General features: G+C 43.1%; 1 protein-coding gene and 1 pseudogene across 1 annotated transcript in view; both read right to left on the minus strand.

The window, feature by feature from the left end:
* Positions 1–7,830: 7,830 nt before the first annotated feature.
* The window catches only part of Wdr27 (WD repeat domain 27), a 69,171-nt gene continuing 49,273 nt past the window's right edge, over positions 7,831–27,728 (minus strand). The window contains exons 18-24 of the mRNA XM_059272914.1: positions 27,385–27,506; positions 25,879–26,012; positions 22,635–22,732; positions 21,632–21,753; positions 12,347–12,444; positions 10,950–11,052; positions 7,831–7,935 (exon numbers count right to left, since the gene is read on the minus strand). Of these exons, the coding sequence (XP_059128897.1) occupies positions 7,831–7,935; positions 10,950–11,052; positions 12,347–12,444; positions 21,632–21,753; positions 22,635–22,732; positions 25,879–26,012; positions 27,385–27,506 (782 nt within the window). The remainder of the gene's footprint in view (positions 7,936–10,949; positions 11,053–12,346; positions 12,445–21,631; positions 21,754–22,634; positions 22,733–25,878; positions 26,013–27,384; positions 27,507–27,728) is intronic.
* Positions 7,942–10,939, minus strand: LOC131918687 (complex I assembly factor TMEM126B, mitochondrial-like; annotated as a pseudogene).

A 27,728-nucleotide genomic window follows, 5' to 3' on the forward strand; every position in this document is an offset into this window, starting at 1 on the left:
GAGTGGATGTGGAGCAGAACAATGGTGAGATGGGTGTTTGAGGACTGCCCGTGAGGAAGGGTAATGTGCCGGGAACACAGAACAGTAGTGCCAAGGAACCAAGAGGGCTCTGGGAGAGAGAAGAGGATGGAAACAGTGTCAGCTACTGCACAAAGCTTAGTCTGAGACATCATGGAGTTGACAGGCAGGGGAAGAGCAGCTCTCTAGTATTTTCTTTACCATGCAGTTCTCCATATGATACTCTGTCATGAACCTCACAGCCATATTTTACAAAGTTTTTTGATTTCTCTTAAAGAGCAAGGACCTTGTCTAGCTTCCCAAGAAAGCAGATCCTACTATTCAACATCTTTTGGGAGGAACTTTATGATATGCTTCTTGATCCCTGAGTTCAAACACAACCTATGAAAATAGGAAAGGCCTATTTTGAGCTTGAGGTCTCTTCTGCTCAATCCCTGCCCTAATGGTTTCCTCAGAGCATATTTTAGGCCCAGTATCAAAGCCTGGACAACCAACTTGCTGCATGGGAACTCTTGACACTCTCCATGAGTCTGTGTGGAATCCATGTTATCTATACTGACAATCTTGAAAACATGTCCAAGCCTACATTTTAAGACAGAAGTTTTGCTTCCCTTCTTACTAGGGTGAACCTCTAAATTTTAGCAAAAATTGGATCGGGAACAATAGGAGCATTTTCTAAAACCAGGGAAGGAATGGTTTTTAACCAGGTTAGTAGCTTTCTGAACACAGACGTATCTCTGTAGTAATACACCTGAGACTTGTGGCTTCTGGGAACCCCCAAGCTCTGGGTCCATAAGTAGAATGTGTAAGTTCTAATAAACAGCTGTACAGACTCAAACCTGGTGCCTCTTCCTGCTCCATGAGAGAAGACCCAGGGCAAAGCACTGACCCTGGATGGAGAAAGGGAGGGAAGCAGGGAACCCGGCTGCCCAGAGCACTCAGTACCTTGCAGGGACAAGCCCCACAGTGCTGTGAGATTGACCTCTGTCTCCAGGATAAACACTGGGAAGGAAAAGTTCTTTGTTCTTAAGACACCTAAGGGCTCCTGTCCTCAGCAGGCCTGTGGCCAGGGAGCTAACCAGCCACAGCCCCACCTGCTGGAGGTGTGTTAGAGCTTAACTGACCAGGAAAGGGAAACTGCTTTGACTTCTGCCCTCTGGCTAGCCTGTCCCATCTAGATGTAGAGTATGAGAAGGCTGATCCCAGAGCCCGGGCTCATGAATGGAAACCTGATCACAGGACTAGAAGGGGCTCAGTGCATCACAAGAGGACTTTCACTACGGATCCTTCAACGGATCCTTCAACATTATATATCTAAATTTTAAAACACATACAAAAATCATAAGGCATATAAAACTCCAAAAGCAATTTCAACAAATTTAGCAACACCAGAAGCACAGATTCCACATGGTAGGGATATTGGAATTAAAATAAATTGAACTTAAAAAAACTAAGATTAACATGCTAAGAGCTCCAATGAGGAATATTGTCAGCATACAAGAACAGATGTGCAGCTCAAGTAGGGCAATAGAGTTAAGGAATATCAGGAAATAAAAGCTGGAAATCAAGATACTCAGAACAGAAGATCGAAGAAGTGTGGGAAGACATAAACTGTGTGAATTCAAATGTGTCATGGGAATACCTAGAAACAAAAGAGAATGGAGTAAAAGGTGTAATTTGAACAAGATGACTGAAAATTTCACTAAAGCAATGTCAGGAAGCTCACAGAACTCATGCAGGATAAACACCAAAAAAACTGCAGCTAGGAACAGCATTTACAAAATGAAAAAAAGTTAGCAAAAGAAAAATTCCCCAAAGAAACCAGAAAGAAAATGTACTTTACCTGCAAAGAAAAAAAAAAAAAAGATAGGAATTGGAGTCAATTCTCCAAAACTATGCAAACAAGCAAGGAGACAGTGGAGTGGAACATTTCAGGTATTAAAAGGGGGAGGGGGATGACTACCACTCAGTACCTTGTGAAACTCTCTAAGAAAAAGTAAAACATTCTCAGACGAGAGAGAGAGAGAGAGAGAGAGAGAGAGAGAGAGAGAGAGAGAGAGAGAGAGAGAGAGGAATGAAGAGGAGGATTTTGTTTCCAACAAACCCTTTCTCTCTAAATTCCTTTCCTGAAAGTTCTTTCAGCAGGAAAAAAATGGCTTTGAAATTCAGATCCATATAAAGATGAGCATCAAAGAGAAGAAACTGGAGGCAAAATAAAAGCTCCAATAATTGACGGACCTAACCCTGTTCCCCACAAATGAAGAACAGAAACCCAGCTTTATTTAAAAGAAGAGCAATGAAGCATTTGAACACATCTGTATAAATGTAAGTGTCTGTGAACTGACTGAAAAGGAAGGGATGGAGGAAGGATGGGGGTTTGTTATTGTGTACTCACAGTCTCCATAAGTTAGTTTGTCATTATGTAATATTTTTTAAATGCCGAATGCCGTTTATTGAAGGAGGGAGGAGGTCTTAAATACAGGCTTACAGCACAATGGGAGAACACCGGAGGGCAGAAGTTCGCTACTGATGTTTACAATCTTGCATCTAAGCTGTTAACGCCCATTATGCAGCATACACAGACAAGGATCTTCCCTTAAGCATTCAGGAGGGTGGAACCCGGCAGGAAATTAGCATAGGGAGGATATCAAGGTCAAGGTCAGCAAGCAAGGCAACAGTTACCCAAAACGGCACTAGGGCCCTATAGTTTGCCATTATGTAAAATTAGTTAATAGATGTATAATGAAGACCTTAGGATAAGCATCAAAAGGCCAAAAGGAGTGAAAATTAAAAAATTACAAGTTAAAGCAGATACACTAATAAGAGAACTTGAATCATGCTCAATTAAAGCCACAAAAGTCAGAAAAAGTACAAAAACAAAAACTGGAACAAATAACAAGTCACAACAAAAAGCTAAATGCATACTCTTCACTGGAAACCACATTTAAAACACTCACACATACATGTGAAGAGTGAAGCTGGCACCAACCACAGCAAAGCAGGGGCAGCTGCGTGCACTTTAGACACAGCAAATTTCAAAGCAAGGGAAGTTATCAGAGATGATAAGGGTGTTAAGTTGATTTTCTAAATAACTTTAAATGTGCATGTGTCTCATCGAGCCTCAAACTGTATGAAACAACAAAATGGATGGTGCTGCAGAGAAAACAGATAAACTGCCATTATAGCTGGACTCTTCCACATGACACTATCAGAACATCAATATGGACTTGGTTGAACTCAATAATACCATTAATCAACTGGAAATAATTGACCTTTATAGACTGCTTTATGCAACCACAGAATAACACACGTTCTTCTCAAACTTGCATGGGACACTGACCAAGACAGACAACATTCAGAACTATAAAACATTCCTTAACCAGCTTAAAAGAATAAAAATCATACAATGCCTACTCATATACCACAATGGGATTAAACTAGAAATCAATAACAGAAATATAACACAGAATAAATAACACACTTTATGGGAGGAAAAAACTCCTAAGAAATCTTAAAATATCTTTAATTACATGAAAATTAAAACGCAATTTATTAAAAGTTATAGAATGCTATGAAAGCAATTCACAGAGGGAAATTAGTATTGGATGCAAATATTACAAAAGAATAAAGACCTAGTCAATCCACCTTAGAAACCTGAAAAATAAAAAGAGTAGACAAAAAGAAACAAAACCACAACAGAAATCAACAAACTCAAAGGCAGAAAGTCAATGAAAAAAAGCAATGGAACCAATTTGAAGTGATGAATAAAACTGACAAGCCATGACCAAGCCAAGAAAAATAAACACAAAAGGAGAGAATATGTGATTAATATAAGAAATCAGGAGGCATCAGCACTACAGAGCCTGCAGATATTAAGAGAATAATGAAAAAAATGCTACAAACAACTTTACGATCAATAGTTCTACAATCCTTGCTAAAAGTTACACAGAAAGAAGTAGGAAATGGAACTGGGCTTTATATATATTTTTAAAAATTGAATAATTAATAATCTAAAACATAAAGCATCAGATTCATATGGACACTAGAAAGTTCTAGCAAACAGCCAAGGATAAAACTTATTTAATTCTCTATAATTTCTTTGCTGGACTAGCAACAAAGAGAATGCACAGTAATTCATTCTATGAGGCCAGTATTCACAAAGCCAAAGGCCAGCAGAGGCAGAGACATCACAAGAAAAGAGAATACAGACCAATATCTGTCATGAACATGGATACAAAAGTCCTCAGCAAACAGTAAATCCAATATAACATTGTACAAAAAGGATGGTACATTATAACCAAGTAGGAATTTTGTAGTTGTGCAGCTAGTTTAACATTTGAAAAACAACATAATCCATCATGCCAATGACTTTAAAAGTGAAAAGAAAAATTGTAAGATCACATCAGTGACTGAAAAAAAATCATTTTCAGAAATCTAACACCCACTCACTTAAAAAACAAACAAACAAACAAAAAACCCTCAGCAAACAGGAATAAAGGAAACCTTCCTTAATTTCATAAATAGCATCTATAAAAGCCTACACTCAAACTTGGACCTTTCCCATGAAGATCAAGAGAGAGCAAGGCATCCCTTCTTGCCATTCTTTGCTGCATGAAACTGGATGTACCAGGTAATACTATGAAAAAGAAAACAAAGGCGTACAGACTGGACAGTACACAGTATCCAGGGAAGAAGCACTTTGCTAGAGTCTCCTTGTGTAGTAAGAATTTCAGTGGCCTTCTGCCGGTAGCCAGTAAGCAGCTGAGGCCTTCAATCCCATATTCACAAATAATTAAAACATACTAACAGCTTGGGTGAGCATGGAGGAAGACAGAATCCAGGAAAGCTTAAAGGAGCCCACAGGCCTGCTGATATCGAGCTCACGGCTAGCGAGTCCAAAGTTGAGGAACCAGCTGATCCTTACCCAGACATCTGACCCATGACAGAAGAATAGCAGAGATGGGTGTTGGTTGTCATAAGCAATTAGGTTTCTATAATGTCATTATACAGGAAGAGATACCAATACACTTGATTATATCACAAATCAAAATATAAGTTAAAAATCTAAATTTCCTGGAAGAAAATAGGAGATGATCTTTGCAGCCTTTGGGTCAGCAAAGACTTCTTAGACAATCTGTAGGAAATACTAACGATGAATGTAAAAGTTAATTTTCCTAAAAATTAAAAACTTCTGCTCACTAAAGGATATCATTATAATCCCAAAAAGCAAGCCACAGATTGGTGAAAATATTTGCAATTTACATATGTATATGTACACACACACACACACACAGAGCGCATGGCCAGGACATAGAAGACATTTTTCAAAGTTCCACAACTCAATAACAAAAAATTAAAAGTGGGTCTTTGAATATATGAAAAGTGTTTAGTATCACTATAAAATAAATGCAAATTAAAACAATGCAATACATCTACTTCATTGGCTAAAGTTTAAAAGACTAACAAAATTAAATACAGCCAAGAGTGTGAAGATTGGAATCTCACTCAGAACTGATGGGTGTCACCTTGTATAGCCATTTCCTTGAAGTTGGCTACACAACACTGAGACTGAACAAGCATCCACATTCAGGCAATGAAGAGAAGGCACACATTCACACCAATGGTGGCACAAGAATGCTCATAGTGGCCTTCTGTGTTATCACCAAAAACGGAGAATGGATGCTAAAAACTTCAAGAATATTGAGTGACTCATGTCACCATGTCTCCCACACGATCTGGAATTTCTAGGGTCAAACAGGGAAGTAAGGCCTGCACACCATAAAAGCAGGGGGATGGTTCTCCACGATGCTGGGATGGTACTGCTGCTGCTCTCATGTGGCTCTCTAGCTGCAGAGCTGAGGAGCTTAGGGCTCCACTTGGGTTCCCAGGTGCAGAGCCCAGCCCGTGTGCAACACTCAACACTTAGCGGAGAAGCTGCTGCTTCTTACAATCAGTGGTCGTGAACAGAGACCCACAACTGGACAATGTGAAGAATTGAGACTCTGGAGCATGCAGCCCTACATGGGATCTATTTAGAAGGGGAGGCAGAAAGAGTCGAACAGGCAGAGGTGGTGGGTGACTTCAAGGAAGCAGCATCCTCCGGACACAACAGGGATGATATGCATACAAACTCACAGAAGTGGTGACAGCATGCACAGGACCCACATAATCTCAAACCAGCCAAAATCCCACACAGAGCAGAAATGGGCACGAAGTCCCAGGCCTAACCAAGAAGCTATCTATAATTGATAACTGCTGGGAAAGGGAAAATCCATTCTCTCCAGTGGTGTGCCAGTGGGCATATTAACCACACTTTAGGGCAGGCTCAGGAGTAGTTAGCTGGCCAACACAGAACAGACTCCATGTCTGTCTGTCTGTTTGTTTGATATGTGTGTGTGCTTATTTTGTTTTTGATAATTTTTTTAATTTGGATATGTTTGTTTCGGTTTTGGAGGTATTTTCCTTAGAGAGAGAAAGTACATGATACTAGGAGGGTAGGGAGGTTTGGAGGAGCTGGGAAGAGTTGGCAGAGGAGAGAGAAAATGATCAAAATATAGTGTATGAAAAGGCAAAAAAAATGGGAAGACCACCCTAACACTAACAGAAGTCAGTATGGCTGCCTTGTGAATGTAAATCACGGCAAAAAAAAGTACTTCTTAATAACAAAGCCTCAACTCATTAAGAGGACATAGTAACTCTAAATCAAATAGAGTAGTGTAGCTTCTAAACCCAAGAAACTAGCAGAATCACAGGGAAAAAAGGGAAAAGAGGGACATATACCTTCGCACACATCAACAAGTGACAACTGGTCAAGGGGGTGTGGCAGCAGACAGCAAAGGACTTGCCCAACCCAAACCCAACTCCAGTTCACAAAATCAGTCAGGGCCTAGAAAAGAACCGGCTGTAACCGGGCCACAGCACCAACGGGTTAGTGTCGCAGAGTTCTGGCAACCACACCGTAAGCTTCACTGAGTTGTATCATGTGACATTTGTCTGGAGTCAAAGCCAACCATGTGCTAGGCACCACAGCTGGCCCTGGACCACAGCAAATCAGTGTCAGTGACGAGCAGGTTAACAAAATGCTGTTACACCCAGGCAAGGCTGAAACACATGATCACACAGTCACGTGATTCCTTCTCTGAACCAAAGCTTTGCTCATGAAAAGACAGGATGAAACTAAACTTCCTGAGGACTCAGATTTAGCAGATACTGAATACTTTTAAGTCTTCTACATTTTCTATAACATTCGTTTTTCTACACAGCTTGTTTGCAACTCTTCCTTCTGACCTTCTCTCATTAAGACAGTGTCTTTACACTCTATGGTACTCTTCCTGCATTCAAATTCTTTTCAAACCTGTCTCCTGCTTGCATTCTGAGTCTTGTCTATGGTGTTTGCAGTTGGCTTACACAGAACTGTATCTTTCTATGGGTACACGTGGCTCTCTATGTTGTAGTAAGAGCAAATATACTAAATGATAAATAATTTTAAAATTCTAGATTTCTCTTTCTTTCAACAAGTTTACTACCTAATTTCCTCTCCTGGTACTCAAAACTATCATATAATCTTTTTCTCATTTTGATTTTTTTTTTTTTTTGAGACAGGGTCTCATATAGCCTAGGCTGACCTTGAAATGGCTTTGTAGCTCAGGATAGTCCTCTTGCATCCATCTCTGGAGTGTTGGGATTACAGGTACTGGGCCCAGCTGCATGCACTCTTAAAAATCATAAGACTTCAACAAAATAAAATCTGACCACCTTCTAAGTGTGATGTCAGACGGTATGAACAGGAGAGGCCCTGCTCACACTGGGAAACTATACCTGAGGAGCTGCTGGGTTGAAAGCCACTTCAGTAACCGTATCTGTATGCCCTGCAAGACGATACAGGAAGCTGCTTGAGCCCATTTCATACACGTATGCCTAGGAGACAAGATAAGCAGATGTTCCAGGCTGACAGGACTGGTGACCATCTCCAAACTCTGGCTCAAGTGTGGTCTGTGGCTGACCCAGGACACGGTGACAGCTGACAAGCCAACACAATGCCAACCAAGCCACAGAACTGGGCCACAAAGTACATCTTACCTCGAAGGGTACTCACCTCCATGACTCCTGCTCAGCAGTCTGAAGCAAGGATTCATATCTGATGACTGATACGTTGGAAGGTACACAGCCTGTGCTTACCAACTCTACTTTAAAGTCCCATGTTAAAGGAGAAGATGTCACACTGCCCCTTCCACGAGCCTGAGAAAACTGCGTACATTCAACTCAGGAAATGAATAATTTGTGGTTTTCTGCCATTGACTGGAAAGTATCTCTACCAGAATTATTGCATTTCCTACGTTATTAGTCACTTCTCTGCTGGTGTGATAAAATACCATAACCAAAAGCAACTTAAGGGGAGAAAGTTTATTTCAGCTTATGGTTACAGTCCATAATGGAAGGCTCTTTAGAAAATCCTGCTTCACAAATGAGTCTGTCAGATAAGCTAAGCCGGTAGGCCGAAGAGGATGCCCCCAACATTGCAGAGAAACCTCAGGTGACTGTCCAGGCAGCCAGCTGTTTCTGTCATTTCTCACATTTTTTGAAAGTCACTTGTTTGCACTTGCTGTTTTCTTAGTAAATATTACTTCCTTCTTGGGTCTCTGAGGGAGTTGAAGATTAGATAGTTGTAATTTTCCTTGTTAACAAATTCAGAAAAGAAACTCACTAAAGAGGCATAAAGTGTATAAGTTTGAAAAACATCAAAAGACAGTTTTGGTTATGCAAATTAGGATAGAAGGTAAATTAGATACAATCCTTTGGATTCACAAAAGTAGGATAATGGAATATTTTCTCTGAATTTGTCAAATGCAAATAGACCAGACATTGTTGATGTATTTATTGCTTATATATATTGTATATAGTTATCATACTTATTGTATATAGTTTTTCTTATATTAGTTATAATTTTTTATTTTTTATTTTAGGCAAAAAAAGGGGAAGTATGGTGATATACTGTGTCCCCCAATATATTGTGCACCCTAATAAAGCTTATCTGAGGATCAGATGAAAAAGCCAGCCACTATATTAAACATAGAAGTCAGGCAATGGTAGCACATGCCTTTAATCCTAGCATTGGGAAGCAGAGATCCATCTGGATCTCTATGAGTTCAAGGCCACACTGGGAACAGAGCCAGGCCCAGTAGTACACGCCTTTACTCCAGCACTAGTTAACCATAGAGGTCTGGAGGTCTGTACAGACAGACAGGAAGTGATGTAGCTGGGCAGAGAGAGGAAATGGGATGCAGAACAGAAAGGCATATAGGCATGGGTATACAGGAAGTAGGTCTCTTTGGAAGCTGAGGAGTTGGTGAGGTGAGGTTGACTGTGGCTTGTCTTGTTTCTCTGATCTCTCTGTTTTCACCCCAATATCTGGCTCTGGGTTCTTTATTAATAAAACTGTTTAGCAATTCGTCTTACAGACCCCCAAAGGGCTCATGACCCAAAGGGCTGAAAAAGTAGACAATGGCTACTGTTTTCATTCCGGTTTGACGAAGGAACAACCAAAGCACCGTACCTCCTCCTTTTGGTGGCACTGCAGCAGTAGATACTTTAAATGCCAAACACCCATTTCTGTAAAAGGTCAAAGCACTGTGATATATAATACCACATATGAAGCCAACCAGTGAACTTCTCAGAACACACTGTTCTTTGCTTATGTTACCTGAATGCAAAGTGTCAGTTACAAATAGCATGCAAGAAATAATGGTAGACAAAATCAGAAGTGTGGTCAATGATGTATATAAGTCTTCAAAGCTTCGTATTAAACCTTGCAATTGTTTCTGAAAATAAAGTTCCACAGTATTCCAGAGAAGCCAGCAGTTGTCCCAATGAATAAAGTGTCACGCATATTAAAGGTCTTGTCTTTTTGAAGCTATTCAACTTTTTCCTAGGATTTTGTTGACCATCGGTCTTCTTAATTTTGCACCTCCTGGAGAAGGAATCGCTGAATGTGCATGCATCTTGCCATCTTGACACCTTGCTCATTAATCATGGGGTCTTGTCTTCTCCCATGGAAGCCTGTGCTCCTTTTAGAGATTATGTTGTGGGTCTGAGGTGGAACAAGGAGTGCCGGGGCACTTGTCTATCCCCCACCAGCGCCACATAAGCATCCCTCACTCAGACCCAGGCTCTTGTTTGGGCACCACCATTTTTATGTCTCATGTGACTCCCAAAATGGATTTTTATGAGGACACTTTATAGGAGACAAGCATGCAATTCATTAAACGACTTTTCAGATGACAGGGACTTGAGGCACACTGTGGAGGAAGAAGGGGCCAGCACAGTTTATAGCCAAGGAGCACCAAGACCTCTCCAGGGAGCTGGCCTCCTCTGTGGGCTTAGCCTCTGGCTATGTGGTAGTGTGTTACACAGCCCTGGGACACTTTAAGACCTCTGTGTTCCACATCTGCGGGGGTGCGGATCTGGCATGGAGGAAACAGGTGTGGAGCACAGGTAGCAACTACATGGAGGAAGCATGCAGTTCTCTAAGCAACCGCAGGGTGGTGACTGCACTGGGAGAAGCATGTAGTTCTCTAAGAAATCCCATGGAGATAAGGGACACCTAATTACACATGAGCTGCATGATCCGGGCTGATGTCATCAGCTTGTCACTCCTGTACCACACATCACAGTCGTTCATGGAGCTTGTATCTAGTGTCCCTGATAACTAATAAATGAAGAAATGAGTGATGAAGATAAGTGTGTATTGTGATTAAGTAAAAATGAGCTTCTCATGGTCACAGCTCACTGCTGTGGAGTTCGCATGCTGGGTAAGTCTCTTAAAATACTGTCAGGCTTGAAATGGATTTTTACCCCAATGCTCAATGGCGCTGAAGGTCTGTTTGATCACACCACCTAGAAACCCTACCCTTAGAGAAAGCACACATACATACGTGTCTGTCCTCTGCACCACAGCCCATGAGTCTTCCACAAGGACTAAAGGCAACTCGGCAAGGGTAACAGCGGCTGGGATGCCCTTCGAAGCGGCGCACACACCTGCAAGGGTAGAAAGAAATGGCTGGGCAGAAAATGGCTGCTACATCCTGAGACAAATTAGAAGACATCACCATGTTATCTCCACAAGATGAACAAGTTAATAGCTAAAAAAAAAAAAAAAAAAAAAAAAACAACTTTCTTTGACGTCTGTGTGTGGTGTTGAGAATTAAACCCATGGCTTTTTTGACATGCTAGTCAAACACTTTACCAATGAACTACATCCTTGAAAAAAACTTCATATTGAGAATTATTAAATGGTAGGTAATTAAGTAGACCTTTAAAATAATTTAAACCCTTTTCAAAATCATAAATTCCCAAAGATAACAAAACTAAGAGCAGATGAACCTTTATATATGAGAAATATTAAATAAGCAATTTCTACTGATAATTATAAATTTTTCAATCAAATCTTCTAATATCATAAATTATAAAAAGAAACAACTCATGGCTTGTGGGGAGGCGCAGCATTCTAGTAAGAGGGTTGAGTTTCACAACCCCTTATCAAGTGCTATATAAAACTTGCCCATCAGGGGAAAAGTCAATGCAATTTTATTAAGAGGAAACCTTCAATACCTTTGAGAAACAGCCAGGTTCTCCCTTAGAAAGGCATCGACAAGCATGGCTAACACCTAGTGGGTGCCCTGGGGCATGTCAAGACTGAGCAGAGTCCCTGAATAGTATGCAAGATCTCACTTAAACCATATGTTGTAGGGTGAGGCTTTTATATTTCTTCTACTGACAAAGAACAAATCAAGCACACTGCTAGTGGTTTCCTTGTGAACATCTGTGTGCTACAAACATGTTAACATTTTTCAATTTTATGACATTATATATACACTGTACGGTGATGGCTTATAGTATTGTGATTATCAGAAGATAAAGGTTAGCGCTTAAATAGAAACACCTTCCTTTAGAGGGAGGTCGAGCAGCCTAACGTAAAGTTCTATCAGTGCTACTCCAAGGGAGCTGTGTGAGCTCAGTGCTACTGTCCAGTGTAAGTAAGACAGATGTGACAGGAAAAGAAAAAAAACGTATCTGAGGTAGCTGTGCTATAGTGCACACGCCATTTCTCACATCTCTGAGAGCCATGTGTGACTGGCCCTTGGAGAACAGAGTAGCACCTATGGTTTTACCATCTCCAAGTGACTGCATCGATTCTGTGTACAAGTTAGTCTTCTCCAGAGCATACCTAGACTAGTCATAGCCTTGTATTATTTGCAACCAGGATCAGGTTGTATTCCCAGCTCAGCTCCAATTCCCCTTGGGGCAGTGCTTTGATGCAGGCTGGCCTTACCTCAGAGTCCTCAGGTCCCACAGTCGAACCCCATCACCAACAGCTGTGGTCAGGAAAAGATTGTACGCCAGAGACTGTTGGGTCGTAAATGATGATCCCTGTCATCAGATGTGGAAAATAAAAAATCAATAAGAGCTTTTTTTTTTTTTTTTTTTTTTTTTTTTTTTTTTTTTTTTTTTTTTTTTTTTTTTTGGTTTTTCGAGACAGGGTTTCTCTGTGTAGCTTTGCGCCTTTCCTGGAACTCACTTGGTAGCCCAGGCTGGCCTCGAACTCACAGAGATCCGCCTGGCTCTGCCTCCCGAGTGCTGGGATTAAAGGCGTGCGCCACCACCGCCCGGCTCAATAAGAGCTTTTAAAAACATTTTACTTATTTAATTTGGGAGAGGAAGCATGCCACAGTGCATGTATAGACAGACCTCTGACAATCTGCAGGAGTGTTCTCTCTTTTCACCATGTGGGGTATGGGGATCAAACTCACATCATCCTCAGGCTTAACCTCAAGTGCCTTTACCTGCTTAGCCATCTAATAGACCCCAAGATGAACTTGTAAAGGCTAATAACACCTAATAATACTGGAACCTAAAGACAGAAGTCAACATAATATCTCTTAAATTTATAGCTTTAGAGTGGGATTCTAAACCTCCATGCAGCCATAAATAGCACAGCAACCTATATAGATAAGAGACTGCACAGGGCCTCTGAAGACTTCGGCCTAGTGATGTTGGAGCATCTTAGCCTACGTAAGTGCACTCTGTGACTAATCATGCAATTCTCAGAACACAACCTCAGGTTGCGCAACATCAGTTGGCATGATAACTAGCCAAATACACTCTAATCTTAATAATTAATGTCTGTTTACTCCACACTCAATGCCATTGAGAGCCACAGAACTAGAAAACAGCAACAGACAAAAAAGACTAAGATGATTACACATCAGCATTTCTTTTTCAGTATTGATCATAATCTTTATTCAACAAATTATCTGGAATAAAATGCACTTCCTAATGAGCACTTAGAGTTATTTGCCAGTTATGGAACTCTAAGATGCACTGAATGGGTGCCTTGGTGATGAAACACATGAGATCCTATGTACCTCAGGACCCCACATGTCACTGGGAGTAAGGGCTCTGCAAGTCCAGGCCTTGACATCTTGATGACTCTGATGATCCCCCAGAAGAAAAATGGCTGTGTAAAACAACTGGACACCATCAGAGGAGCTATTTGGCTCAAAATATTCCTTAAATGCACTATAATTCGTAAGAATTCCATTCTCTTGCTATGTCAAGATTACTTGAAATATTACGACAAACTCGATATAAGATGGACCTAGAAGTCATTCTTCGTTTACAAGCAGGAAATAAAGGATCACATTATGTTCAGAGATAACAAGCCACACTCTAAGGATTAACTGTGCCAGACAGCATGCTACACACTTACTTCCTTAGCTCTTCATCCTTTTAGCAAACAAACTGTTCAGTCCCCATTTATAGTCAGGAAATCTGATACATGGTGATCTGTTCTCTGCCTCATAGCCGAGAAGCTCAAGTCAGGTCAACCCTGAGTTATCTGGAGAATTGCCCAGAACAGAGACAGCAGACTATGGATGGTGCACACGTTGGCAAAACCTGTCAACAGACTGTTGCTGATTCACAGGTAAAGCCAGTGCTGGGCCAGGCAGGCAGTAGACTCCTGATTCAGGGTGTCGTTAGACAATAGATAGGACCTGGAGATGACGCTCCCTCCCGAGCACACTGAGACAGCAGCGGCTCTCTAAAGTTGTGTCTGCATCAGCATCAAAGTAACTCTGCTCTGGTATACAGGGCAGGTCTGCAAGCCCATGAAGGTGTGAGGAAGCAGGCCTGGCTTGTTCCCTTCCTGGGTGATGATTCAAGGCATTCCTTTCTCTTAGGAGTCTTCCCATCAAACGCATCTGCCTGAGGCTTGAAGTGTTACTGCCTCTATGCAGCGTCTGCAGTGTGCTCAGGTACCTACGCATGTGACCTTGTGGACTGACAATTCTTTGAGAGCCATTGTGCTGTGCTTAGCCATTGTGTTACGTTAGGAAAAATAGTTCTGCTTTTTGTTTTTTGTTTTAAATGGGGAAGTACCTAGTTTAACTTCCCGAAAATAAGCATATGAGGGGGATGTGATGGAATGTGAGGCCAAGCATGAGGTCACAGAGGCCTGCACCATGTTTGGTGGCTTGTTTTCTGAAGAAGCCTCTTACATTTTTGTATACTGACACAGGACACATCCGAGCAGTCAGGCTCACCACAACCATGTGGGTGCTGTGGTCTGTGCTCTCCTTCCAGTTCAAGCACAGAAGCATTTAGGTCATACTTGACCCAAACATCACAGTTCAGTAAGAATAAAGTAGGCCATTTCTCACCCTGTGAAGCTTAGGACCCAATGTGGCCACTCCAGTCAGTGCCAGCAAAGCTTTGAGTGTTCCTATGCACCACCTAGAGCAGAGCTGTGAGAATGGCGTCCAGTGGTTAAGCTGGACAGGACAGGCAGGGTTTAATTCACTGTTCTTCAGTATTAACAAGAACGACTCTGAACTGGGTTGATGGCCAGACTTTTCTACTGCTATGTATCATTAAATGGTTAAATGTTAAACAGTTATTAAATATTATTAAATCATTAAATGATTTATTTTTAGATTGAAAATAATCATACCAGATCTTTCTTCTTTATTTAAAAAACTAAACAGGTGTTCTAGTTTCCTTAATGTTGCTATGGATAAAACACTGACAACAGCAACTTAGGGGAAGGAAAGATTTATTTGGCTTACATTTCCAGATCACAGTCCATTGCTGAAAGAAGTCAGGGGAGGGACTCACATGTGAACCTGAAGGCAGGCCTGATTGTTATTACACACAGCCTTACCTTTGACCAGGGAACTCACTCACTCAGCCAAGAAAGTCAGTAGAAACATGACAGTGTTTCTTGATGGACTGCAGGCAGTCTCATGCTTAGCCAGCTTGCTTATACAGCCCAGGACCACATGCCCGGTGAAGGGTACTGCCCACAGCAAGCTGGGCCCTCCCATACCAATTAACAATCAAGACAACCCTCCACAGACATGTCACTGCATCGGGAGTCTACTGCCTGCCTGGGCCAGCACTGGCTTTGCCTGTAGGGCACAGGAGTCAGCTGACAGTTGTCCCTAACCTATGCACCAGCCATAGTCTGCTGTCCCTATCTCAGCCCCATCACAAGAACCATGGCAGACTTGTGAGAAGAGGCTGTGTCTTCTGAGGAGGGGCTACACAAAGTACTTAGCTGCTAAAGGAAGGGTAAGCACCAGGCAGCTAGGTACACCCAGACTGGGTGTGGCCTGCAGGACTTGAGGAAGGGCCTACTCAGCTTCTGCTGGACCCTCTTAGCTTGGAGGAAGCAGGCTTGGGGGCCGTGGTGGGGAGGGTGGGCCTATGGCACTACCAAGGGAAGAGAACCAGGCCAGTTGGCACAGCAGGAGATCAAAATGATCCTAATTCTATGTGTGGGAAATGAAACACTAGGTTCCACTGTTGGTGGAGGAATGAGCTGCTTCTGCCAGGGTGAAAAGCACTAGTCACTGTGGGCAGCAGGAAAGTTAGGAGCAGGATTGTTCACAGCACAGCACAGCACGCAAGCCATTGGCAAGACCACTTGCATCACGGCATGTACAAGCACCCCTCCGCCTCTCTTCCTTCCTGACACAAAGAGCAGAGAGCAGAGAGCAAGCAGTGGCCAGGAGACAACCACCTAACAGTAGGTACAGGCCCCTGAGTGAGGCCCAGTAATCCCACACACCTTCCTACTCAGCAATGACAGGTCTGCTCTACGCCAAGGGACAGCTCCCTATGCAAACAGCAAGCCCAGACTGCACCCCAGAGAGAGAGAGAGATACAAAGTTCAGTCGCTGTGCTCAGCCCCTTAGTTAGCACCTCTAATGTCCTTCCCACTAGTGTCTAATGCCTGCACTGAGCTCTGACAGATGGTCCTGAAATCCACAACTGGTGCAAACCACATGTTCACACAATGCCTGAAGCATACCTTGCTCATACTCCAACTCTGCGATCAGGACCCACCAACCCAGGGGACGTTTCTGTCCCAGTCAGTATCTACTATCCATTCCTTCATTGGCTTTGCCACAGTATCACAGAGCATGACAACCGTCTTAGTTGGGGTTTCTATTGCTGTGAAGAGACACCGTGACCATAGTACATAGCCGTAAGATTTCCTGTGTCCTGCCTGGCCTGTGGTCAGGACAAATCTCTCTCACCTGCAGTCCTTCAGTGCTTATAAAATCATCATTCAGAGGTTTAATATCAATTACAAACTGTATGGCCTATGGCAGGCTTCTTACTAGCTAGCTCTTTCACCTTAAATTAATCCATTTCTATTTTTCTACGTAAAGGAAAAACATTTAATTGGGGTGGCTTACATTTTCAGATGTTTAGTCCATTATCACCATGGCAGGACATGATGGTGTGCAGGCAGACATGGTGCTGGGGAAGGAGCTAAGAGTCCTACATCTTGACCCACATGCAACAGGAGGTGGCCTGAGTGTTACATTGAATGTTGACTTGATACTTGAGCAAAGGAGACCTCAAAGCCCACCCCCACAGTGACACACTTCCTCCAACAAGGCCATACCTACTCCACATGGCCACACCTCCTAAAAGTGCCACTCCCTGTGAACTTATGGTGACCAATTACATTCAAACTACCACATTCCATTCCCTGACCTCTACAAGCTTGTAACAATATCATAATGCAAAATGCATTTAGTCCAACTTCAAAAGTCCCCATAGTCTATCACAGTCTCAACAATGTTTTAAAGCCCAAGTTCAAAGTCTCCTGAGATTCATGCAATCTCTTAACTGTAATCCCCTACAAAATCAAAATAAAAAAGCAGATCACATACTTCCAACACATAATGGCCCAAGCTATACATTACCATTCCAAAACATAAGGAAAGGAGCATAGTGAGGAAATGCTGGACCAAAGCAAGACTGAAAATCAGCTGGGCAAACTTCAAACTATGCATCTCCATGTCTGATGTCAAAGAGCTCTTCAGATCTCCAACTCTGTTCAGCTTTGTTGACTGCAACACACTTCTCTCTCTTGGGCTGGTTCCACTCCCTATTAGCTGCTTTCCTCAGCAAGTATCCCACAACTCTAGCATCTCTAACATCTTGAGTTCTCCAAGGCATTCCAGGCTTCAACTTCACAACTTCCGGCAATGGCCTCTCCAGGCCTCCATTCAGGGACAATCCTGACACATGCCGGACCTTAGCAGCTTTCCTTAGAAATGAAGGCAAATTCCATAACCCCTTACTTGTATCCTTAACTCCAAAACCACATGGTCAAAGCTGCCAAGTTCTGCTGCTTACTGGGGCTAGAACACAGCCTCCTCCTTCAATTACATCTTCACCAAATTTCTGCTTTTGATGGTTTCCTTCACTGCCTAAGCTTGGCTGTCCTGAAACTAGATCTGTAGACAAGGCTGGCCTCAAACTCAGGAGATCTTCCAGCCTCTGCTTTCCCAGGACTGAGGTTAAAGGTGTGTCCCACCACACCAGGCTCTAAGCTTTTCTTTCATTCCTTTTCACAAGTTGGAAACTTAGCTGGGTAATATCTTGCCCTGAGGTCACCACCCCCTTTATTCCATTTCTTAATCTGTTTACTTCCTTGAACACAGGACTTAGCTCCACTCTACTTCCTGGTTCTCCTCCTCAAAATGTATATTTTATATTTTTCCTTGTTCAGCTTCCTCCTTTTCATTATAACTCTTTATAAGTATGAGCACTAGTAACCACATGACAGAGCCTATTCTAGGCTGTTTTGAGATTTCCTCTGCCAATGGAATTAGAAATAATCCAAATCTCTTCACTTTCGTCTCAGGCAGATGCTGTGGGATGTCTTTCTGTGTGCTGTAAATATGTGTTGCTCTGATTGGTTGATAAATAAGCTGCCTTGGCCTATGGCAAGGCAGCTTAGAGGCAGGCAGGAAATCCAAGCAGATAGGAAGAAAGGAGAGGTAAGAGAGCCGCTAGCTGTCACCAAAGGAGCAGCAAGATTGGTAATGCCATGGCCAAGTAGCAACTTATAGATTAATAGAAATGGGTTAAGTTATAAGAGCTAGCTAGCAAGAAGCCTGCCATAGGCCATACAGTTGATAATTAATATTAAGCCTCTGAATGATTATTTTATAAGTGGCTGAGAGACCACAGGGCTGGGCGGGACCTGAGAAAACTTATGGTTACAGGCAGATTCTTTGGTCAAGGGCCAAAAGCAGCCACATTTTCACCAAAATATCACAATGACCTCTGGGCCACATATTAATATTCTTCTCCTCTGAAATCTCTTGAGCCAGGCCCTCGTAGTTCATCAAATCACACTTAGTACCACTGTCTTCCATTCTCCTATTAGTCTGGCCCATTAAGCAGCACACTTAGAGCATTCAACTGATTTTCTAATCCATAGTCTCATGGGCTTCAAACAAAAGCATAGTCAGGCCTATGACAGCAATCCCCTAGTCCCTGGTACCAACTTCTGTCTTAGTTAGGGTTTCTATTGCTGTGAAGAGACACCATGACCATGGTAACTCTTATGAAGGAAAAACATTTAACTGGGGTGGCTTACGTTTTCAGATGTTTAGTCCATTATTGCCATGGCAGGACATGGTGGCATGCAGGCAGACATGGTGCTAGAGAAGGAGCTGAGAGTCCTACATCTTGACCCACAGGCTACAGAAAGTGGTCTGAGTGTCACACTGAGTGAAGCTTGAACAAAGGAGACCTCAGAGCCCACTCCCTCACTAACACAGTTCCTCCAACAAGGCCACACCTCCTAATAGCACCATTCCCTATGAGCTTAGGGGGGGGGCCAATTACATTCAAACTACCACAGCAACCAATCTCCACTTCCTGCTCTCTGTTCCCATGAACATGCTCCTGGTACCACCCTACTTTCTCTACCCTTTGTCCACATGTACAATCAGATGGAGATTGAGTCTGTGGTTACACATTCTTGTGGTGAGAGTAGGACTTACTCAGGCACAAGGACCTTGCTTTGTACCTAGATATACATTGAAAATAGCAATCAGAGTACCTACTTACAGATATTTTAAATTAATAAGCAGTGTAAAAACATGCACGTATTCACAAACATGCATGAATACATGTTTACACTCTTACCCAGTAAATTAGCATTATAACATGCAGGCTCCACTACTGGATAGGTGGCCTGCAGAGCACCTTACTACAATTGATAGCCAGCAGGAAGTTAGCTTTCAATATAGTTCTAGCTTGATTTATCAATGTCCTACAACCACAGTGTGTAGTGTCTGCAGCAGTGAGTCACCATCTAGCTATGGTGGAAAGCCAAAAACAATGGCAACAGCCTGGGTGATGGGGGCCTCTGAAGCCTTTTTTTTTTTTCTCTCTCTCTTTTTATTTTTATTTTGCAATACAATTCAGTTCTACATATCAGCCACGGATTCCCTTGTTCTCCCCCTTCCCACCCCCCTCATCTTCCCCCCAGCCTGCCCCCCATTCCCATCTCCTCCAGGGCAAAGCCTTCCCCGAGGACTGAGATCAACCTGGTAGACTCAGTCCAGGTAGGTCCAGTCCCTTCCTCCCAGGCTGAGCCAAGTGATCCTGCATAGGCCCCAGGTTTCAAACAGCCAACTCATGCAATGAGCACAGGACCCGGTCCCACTGCCTGGATGCCTCCCAAACAGATCAGGCCAATCAACTGTCTCACCCATTCAGAGGCTGAGGCCTTTTGACAGTAACTCACGGGGATGTATCCCAACCCTAGCACTGAAAGACTGCAAGTTCCAGGCAAGCTTGAGCTACTTAGTGAGAGACTGCCTCAAAAATAAAATCACATCTTTAGTTTTTTTTAAAAAAGCAAACCAACTCGCACAGGAGCCGGGGAGATGGGTCAGTGGGTAAAACCGCCTGCCCTGCAAGCTTCACCACCTGAGAGACCCTGCCCCAAGTGAGGTGGAAGGCAAGGACTGCCACTCAAAGTTTTCATTCTCTCCACATGTGTGTCATGGTCATGTACACACTCACACACAAACATGGACATGTATAACACACACATACACAGATCTTTTTAAAGTCAGCTTTTTCCATAAGTCTTAGATGGCTTTAGGTAATGAGTCACTTTGGTGCTGTCCTAGTTGGTTGTTTTGTTGTTTTATCAACTTGCCACAAACTAGAGTTATCTGGAAAGAGGGACCTCAGTTAAAAAATGCCTGCATCCGATGGCCTGTAGGCAAGTCTGTAGGGCATTTTCTTGATTAATGATTAATGTGGGAAGGCCCAGCCACGGTGGGTGGTGCCACCCCTAGACAGGGATTGTCTATGTTGCATAAGAAAGTAGGCTGAGCAAGGGAGAGCAGACCAGTAAGCAGCTCTGTATCAGTATCCGCCTTCAAGTTCCTCTCTTGAGCTCCTGCCCTGGCTTCCCTCCATGATGTGACTGTAAACTGTAAGCTGAAGTAAATGCTTTTCTCTCCAAGCTGCTTTTGATCAAGATATTTTATAACAGTAATAGAAACCTATCTAAGAGAGGATGGGTCCATCAAACTATTAGCTCTACCTTTCAATACATCTGAGAACATCTCTAAAATCCACAGTGTGTCAAAGAGGATAATTGTATCCAATAGTGCAAGGGGAATCTGGGAATCAGAGACTGTCACAGCCTGCAGTGGACATGACTGCCATTCATTCCCACCATCACATATACATCCAGACCTACCCCAGCTTAAGTGAGAATGCATTGCTAGTTACAGACATTTACATGGATCTGCAACTAATGAAAGACAGAGAACAAAAAGTCCCATGCAATCTTATCTTCAGGGGTGAGAGATATGGCCCACACACTGCTCTTCTAGAGAACCTAAGTTTGGTTCCAATCACCCATACTGGGCAGCCTATAAGCCCCTTTATCTCCAGATCCAGGACAATCCAACATCTCTGGCATCCAAGAACACTGGCACACGCACACACACACACACACACACACACACACACACACACACACAAACACAAACACACACACAATTTTAAAATACTAATAAATAAATAAATAAATAAATAAATAAATAAATTTAAGATGTCTGTAGCAAAAGAAGAAAGTTTAACATAGTTTGATGATCAGAAAAAGCTAATATTGGATCTGACAGTAGTTAAAAATTTGCATCGTAATATATTTGTAACTGTTAAATACATTTAGCTCAGAATCTTTAAATAATATTTCTGCTATCTACAAACGTACTTTATTTTGACAAATCTGATGGGCAGGCCGTGAATGGACTTCAGCTATCACTGCAGCACTGTGGCCAACATTGAGGTCAAAAACTTCCACAGTCCGGTCCCGGCCAGCGGTGAGTACGATGTCTGCAGGAGGTCAGTCAAGGGACCTTCTCAGCAGTCTCACCTATGGGCACACAGTTCTACCACTTTATTAACCCCCCCCCCAAAAAAAAGGGGACCTCACACGACTCAGAAATGCATAATTAGTAAAGAATTTCTGGAGTTCCAGAGAAAATACTCAGGGCAACTCCACCAGCTAGGGCTCCTAGCCAGGGAAGGGGCAGAAGAGGCAGCAGTGAGGGGAACAGCGCATGGCACAAGACACAGTGGAGACGTCCACCAGCAACCGGAATACACAGTGTGAGATAAAGACGAAAAGACAGAGCACAGCCCTCTGTGTGGCCGGTCATCAGAACAAGTTGGGGACCCACATCATGTTCTGTCATATGGCAACTGCTGAGTTCTGCCAGCCCAGTGCATGTAATCCAAGGATGCCCACAGCAGGTGTGACAGTTTCCAAGGATGCCCACAGCAGGTGTGACAGTTTCCAAGGATGCCCACAGCAGGTGTGACAGTTTCCAAGGATGCCCACAGCAGGTGTGACAGTTTCCAAGGATGCCCACAGCAGGTGTGACAGTTTCCAAGGATGCCTACAGCAGGTGTGATGGTTTATTAAGAAAATGCACCAGATGACTATGCATTACTCAGTAAACATAGACAAGTCCTGTGAACTTGCCCTGCTATGTCAGAACCCAGACTGTTCTTCCTTAGAGGTGCTTCTTACTATTAAGATAAGATTACTCTACTTTCAATTACTACAAAAGATCCCACATTCCACAAGGAGAACCATTTGTCTGTCCTTTGTGCCCAGCAGGACGCCTAGGGCTTCTCAAATGCCCAGAAAGGGCTTTACCAGAAAGCAATGCTCAGTGCAAGGCACATCCACAGACTGGAAGGAAGGATACGGGAATAAAAGTCATTCACTGCAGACAGGGTGGTCACTTCTGCCCCACTGGTCAACGGGAGCCTGAAAATAGGCTTATGCCTGCTTTTTGGCTTATACCTGGAAGAAAGAAGGGGGAGATGACCAGTGTTTTTACTTCTGACTACAATTAAACATTCTACATTTAAAACATAAAAGTGAAAACAAAGGGTTCTTAGTGCTTAGGCATATGTTTTAATACTAAGGGAATGTGTGAATAAGCCACCTTAATCTTCCTTTGGGAAATTAATTCAACTTTCTATCAGAAATTCTGGGTTGTGTTTTTCTCTAGGAATGCCTCATGGAAATAACAGTATATATTATCTAGCCCAAAATAACTCATTCCTAACTATGGGAAAGCAAGTTTGTCTCTTAATTCTAAAATAATTATATATTCCCTAATAGGTACTCAACCAGTTACACAATGTTGATATCTCATCCTAAATATTAGTCCTTATTACTTTCAGAAGGGTAACATGATCGTTGGGTGTTGCTTTAATAAATGCATGATCTTAACCATGGAAATAATTTCCTAAGGGAAAATAACTGGTAGGCCAGCCCGGCAAGTAATCTCAGCCCAGTCCAAGCACAGCTTGGCCAGGACAAGGCAAAGAGAATGTCAAAAGAGTCTGACTGGTGGCATAGAAGAGGTAGGCCTGGCCCAGGGCAGATGCTGCACTGTCCAGGATAAGGACACTTGTGTTCTCTAATAGGTGGTGGAGGGCGTTGCCTGGAAGAGCACTGTATCCGAGGCTGAGAAACTCTGGAACAGGTCTCAGAGCAACAGGGGCAGGCCCCAAGCCTGAAGAGACATAAGGGATGTGACCATACAGAGACAGAAACAGAGTGTAGTCAAGTCTCGAGAGAGGCTTGAGAATAAATGTTTAAAGACAGGACAGTAGGTAGTCACACAGATGGCCATGATGCTTAAGTTACACAGAAGGATGGCTGAGAACTAAGTCACTTTATCTGGAAAAATGTGTTAAAACTAAAAAAATAATAGGATGAGGGAAGACTTTCTAGAAAGGTGGCCAGGCAAAGGTGTGTAGAAGAAAAAAGAATCTGAAAGAAGGCCACACAGATAATTGAGCAGGCATAAACACAGACATCGCCCTCAACCGTCTTTCAGAATTAAAAGCATACCCGTTAGAAGCCCGTCCCCCACTTTTCACTACCACCACTTCAGCTGTAGCTTCGATTATTTATTCTAAACCTGCATCTGCCCAACCAGGTAAATACTGGCGAGCAAAAATAAAGAAAAAGAAAAAGTCAATTCACACCATTTGTAAAATTCTGGCTAGACTAGAGCCCACAGTGGTGATCACAGAAAAAATAAGTACTGGTGACCTTAGAGACAAAGGTGCCTGGCACAGAGCAGTTCACCAATGACTGGAAGTCCTTGTTGGAACCCACTTCACCCTACTTTAACTTCTGGTGTTCCTGACAGGGGCTGCTAATCACAGCAGGCAGTGCTTTCTGTTTAGAGATGGGATGAGTTGGGGTAGAAATGGTGGGATGGGGTGGGATGGAATGAGATGGGGTAGGATGGGATGGGATGGGTAGGATGGGATGGGTAGGATGGGGTGGGATGGGTAGGATGGGTGGGATGGGATGGAATGGAATGGGGCAGGATACGATTGGATGGGTAGGATGGGGTGGGATGGGATGGGATGGGATGGGATGGGATGGGATGGGATGGGATGGGGTGGGGTGGGATGGGGTGGGATGGGATGGGATGGGTAGGATGGGATGGGTAGGATGGGGTGGGATGGGTAGGATGGGTGGGATGGGATGGGATGGAATGGGGCAGGATACGATTGGATGGGTAGGATGGGGTGGGATGGGATGGGATGGGATGGGATGGGATGGGATGGGATGGGGTGGGATGGGGTGGGATGGGATGGGATGGGATGGGTAGGATGGGATGGGTAGGATGGGGTGGGATGGGTAGGATGGGTGGGATGGGATGGGATGGAATGGGGCAGGATACGATTGGATGGGTAGGATGGGGTGGGATGGGATGGGATGGGATGGGGTGGGATGGGATGGGATGGGGTGGGATGGGATGGGATGGGGTGGGATGGGGTGGGGTGGGATGGGATGGGATGGGATGGGATGGGATGGGATGGGATGGGGTGGGATGGGGTGGGGTGGGGTGGGATGCGATGGGATGGGATGGGTAGAATGGGTGGGATGGGTGGGATGGGATGGGAAGGATAGGATAGGATAAAGTGGGATGTGTTGGGTGGGTTGGGGTGAGTGGGGTGAAAGAAATGTATTGGGTTAGATTCCACACTGGACCCGAAAAATGCAAGATAGTTCCGGCATTGCAGTGCAGCCTCCCATATGAGTTCAAGGTATACAGCAGGCAATTAGTAGCTCCTCATTCTAACTCTGGGTCATTTTACTCTGCTATGATGAGATGATGTGCCCTGCCTATAATGACAAATAAGTTAAGCAAAATTATGGTTGCTGACATCCAAGAAATTTGATGAATTCCAACAGGCACCTATAAATCACTCATCAGGATGCATTTTTACCTCTGCGTTTAACAACTTACCACTGATAACAAAGTAAAATATGTTGTATTATATAAGGTGGTAAATACAGAAGGAAGACAAAAAGTCTCCTTTTGCATAAGTGAGCACTGTGATGAATATTCTGCCAGACATTTTAGTATGAACCATATTTATTCTACAATAATTTTTACTTTAAATATGAAAAACCTCTCATTATTATTAGATATTCCTCTAAGTAACATATCAATGTTGCACTGAATTACAGAATGTGAATATCACTAAGTTTATGCACTAAGTTTCCCAATGTTTCTACATTATGGAAGCTACTTAGCACTCACTCCTTACATTCGTCTTTCCATTTGTCCATGGTTATTCTCTTAAAATAATTAGAGAAAAGGGGGATACAGAGGTAGAGGCAGACATGCCCTCAGAACTTCACTTTAAGACTACCCCAACTCCTGCTCTTGTAGAGATGGTTAGGAGCAAAAGTGAATGGACAAAAGGGTAAGAGCAAAGAGGGATTTGATGTTAAATCTCAAAAACAAAGGCAGGAGAACTGAGATGCTAATAACTGAATCTTCCATTTTTTATCATTTAAATTTTTAAAGTGCCTGTCTCTAAGAATGAAGAGGCGGAGCAGAGTGAGAAAGGGGGCTGGCACTTTGGGGCAGGATCAAGAGGGCTAGAAGCATGAGGGAGACCACCTACCTTCGTATGTCATCCCTACAGAGGTCAATGTGGTACTTTAGCAGCCAAAATTCAGAGCCAGAAGACAACAGTATGAAAGTATCCATGTAGTAGAACTGTGCAGATGTTATTGGCTTGGGAAAGGACTCTGGACCCTGTGAAGCAGACCAGCTGTGAGCACTGCCACACACTATCACGCAGTCTCTCCCAACACCCCTCCTCACATTCCTGTCCTCATCCTGGTCACAGTCAACTCATAGTGCTGATTTTGCTTGCTGACCACCATCAAAACTTACTGTAGTGAGCCTTTTCAATTCTGCCTGTTTACAAACTCTAAGAAGAAAAAATTTGAAAATTTGGGGATAAGGGAATTTTGAGACAGGATCTTACTATGTAACCCAAACTGGCCTCAAACTCATTTGTAGGATCATCCTGCCTAGGCCTCCTTAATCCGAGATAACAGGCTTCTGTCACACAGCTGGCTCAGAAAACTGGAAAATGAGGGCAAATGAAACACTGAATATCAAGAATATTACTGGTATTGAAATTGAGAACATGATTTGGAACACAGCTCTAGGTGTCTACTACTGACTTTGTATCTCATGGCCAATCAGGCCCAGCCCAGAGACCAGCACTGATAGCTCTGGGGCTGCTGAGAACTTCCTACAGGGTGCTGACTCTAACCAGCCCATCTGCCCTTCTGACCTCTCCAGAGATGCGTTGTGAGGTGGCACATCTGACTGTGGCAGCTGACAATGCACTCAATGCCTAGCCACTCATGGAGGCACAACTGAGTATCCAGACACTGTAGAATGTGGGCCATAAGATGAACTGAGCATGTGCATCCCAGCATTACCAGAGAGCATTGCATCCTTGGGTCACTAGCCCAGGAAAAGGTCAAACTTTCACATGCTGTTAAGTTTAAATATTATAGTCTAAATGTCCAAAATCAGCCTCTCTCTGACTTTTCTAAATGCTCACCACTGCTGGGTTAGGTCATAATTCATGATTAGAAGTAGGGTTTCTTAGCGCCCTTCTTCTTTCCATCTTAGTAGTGAGATTTTTTTGTGTTCTGTCTCTCTTTTCTCATTCTATTTCCAAATAACCTTACATATATTTCCTTAAGCAAGTCATTTTACTCCTTCACATAACGTCCTCTTGTCCATCATTATGACCTCTATGATATAATGATAAACTAACATGTAAAGTTATCCATATTTTACTATGGGTATTTTTGCCATTTTCATACCATAACAAATGTAAATATATATTAAATGTGTTTGTCCATGTACATACCACACACCAAGAGTGTGTGACCATGTGTTATATATGCATGCATTTCATGGGTGAATGAATGTAAGAAACTGTTCCACCATGATGTTTCAATTGTGGTGAAACAGCTCCTCATTCTGTCTATTGCTGGGCTCCCCTACACAGACGCAGACAGCTGTGACTGTCCACAGTTCAACTAAGCAGTTTATCTGCCATCACTACCCACCATGACATATGTGCTCATGTACACATTACCAAAAGCAGCATGAGTTCTGTCCTGTGAACTGACCACACCCTCAGTGTCTGGTCCCGGCCCGTAGACAGCAGCCATTTCTTGTCATGGCTCCAGCAGACAGTGTTCACAGCTCCATCATGACCTAAGTATTCAGGATAAAGGGAGAACCAAGGAGAATGTTTGCCTGTACCAGAACTGCCTCTTCTCAAGGAATAAGGGAGGCAGTTTCTTGCTGTGAGGCAGATGGACCATGCCCAGTGTCAAATGGCCTTGCACTAAAGGCCTATTAATGAGGCTTGTAGAGGAGGCCTTTCTAAAATCTCTTGTTTCTTAAAGATGAAGTTCTGATTTTGTGTGTCCAGGC

Source organism: Peromyscus eremicus, chromosome 8b, assembly GCF_949786415.1.
Source record: "Peromyscus eremicus chromosome 8b, PerEre_H2_v1, whole genome shotgun sequence".
Taxonomy (NCBI): domain Eukaryota; kingdom Metazoa; phylum Chordata; class Mammalia; order Rodentia; family Cricetidae; genus Peromyscus; species Peromyscus eremicus.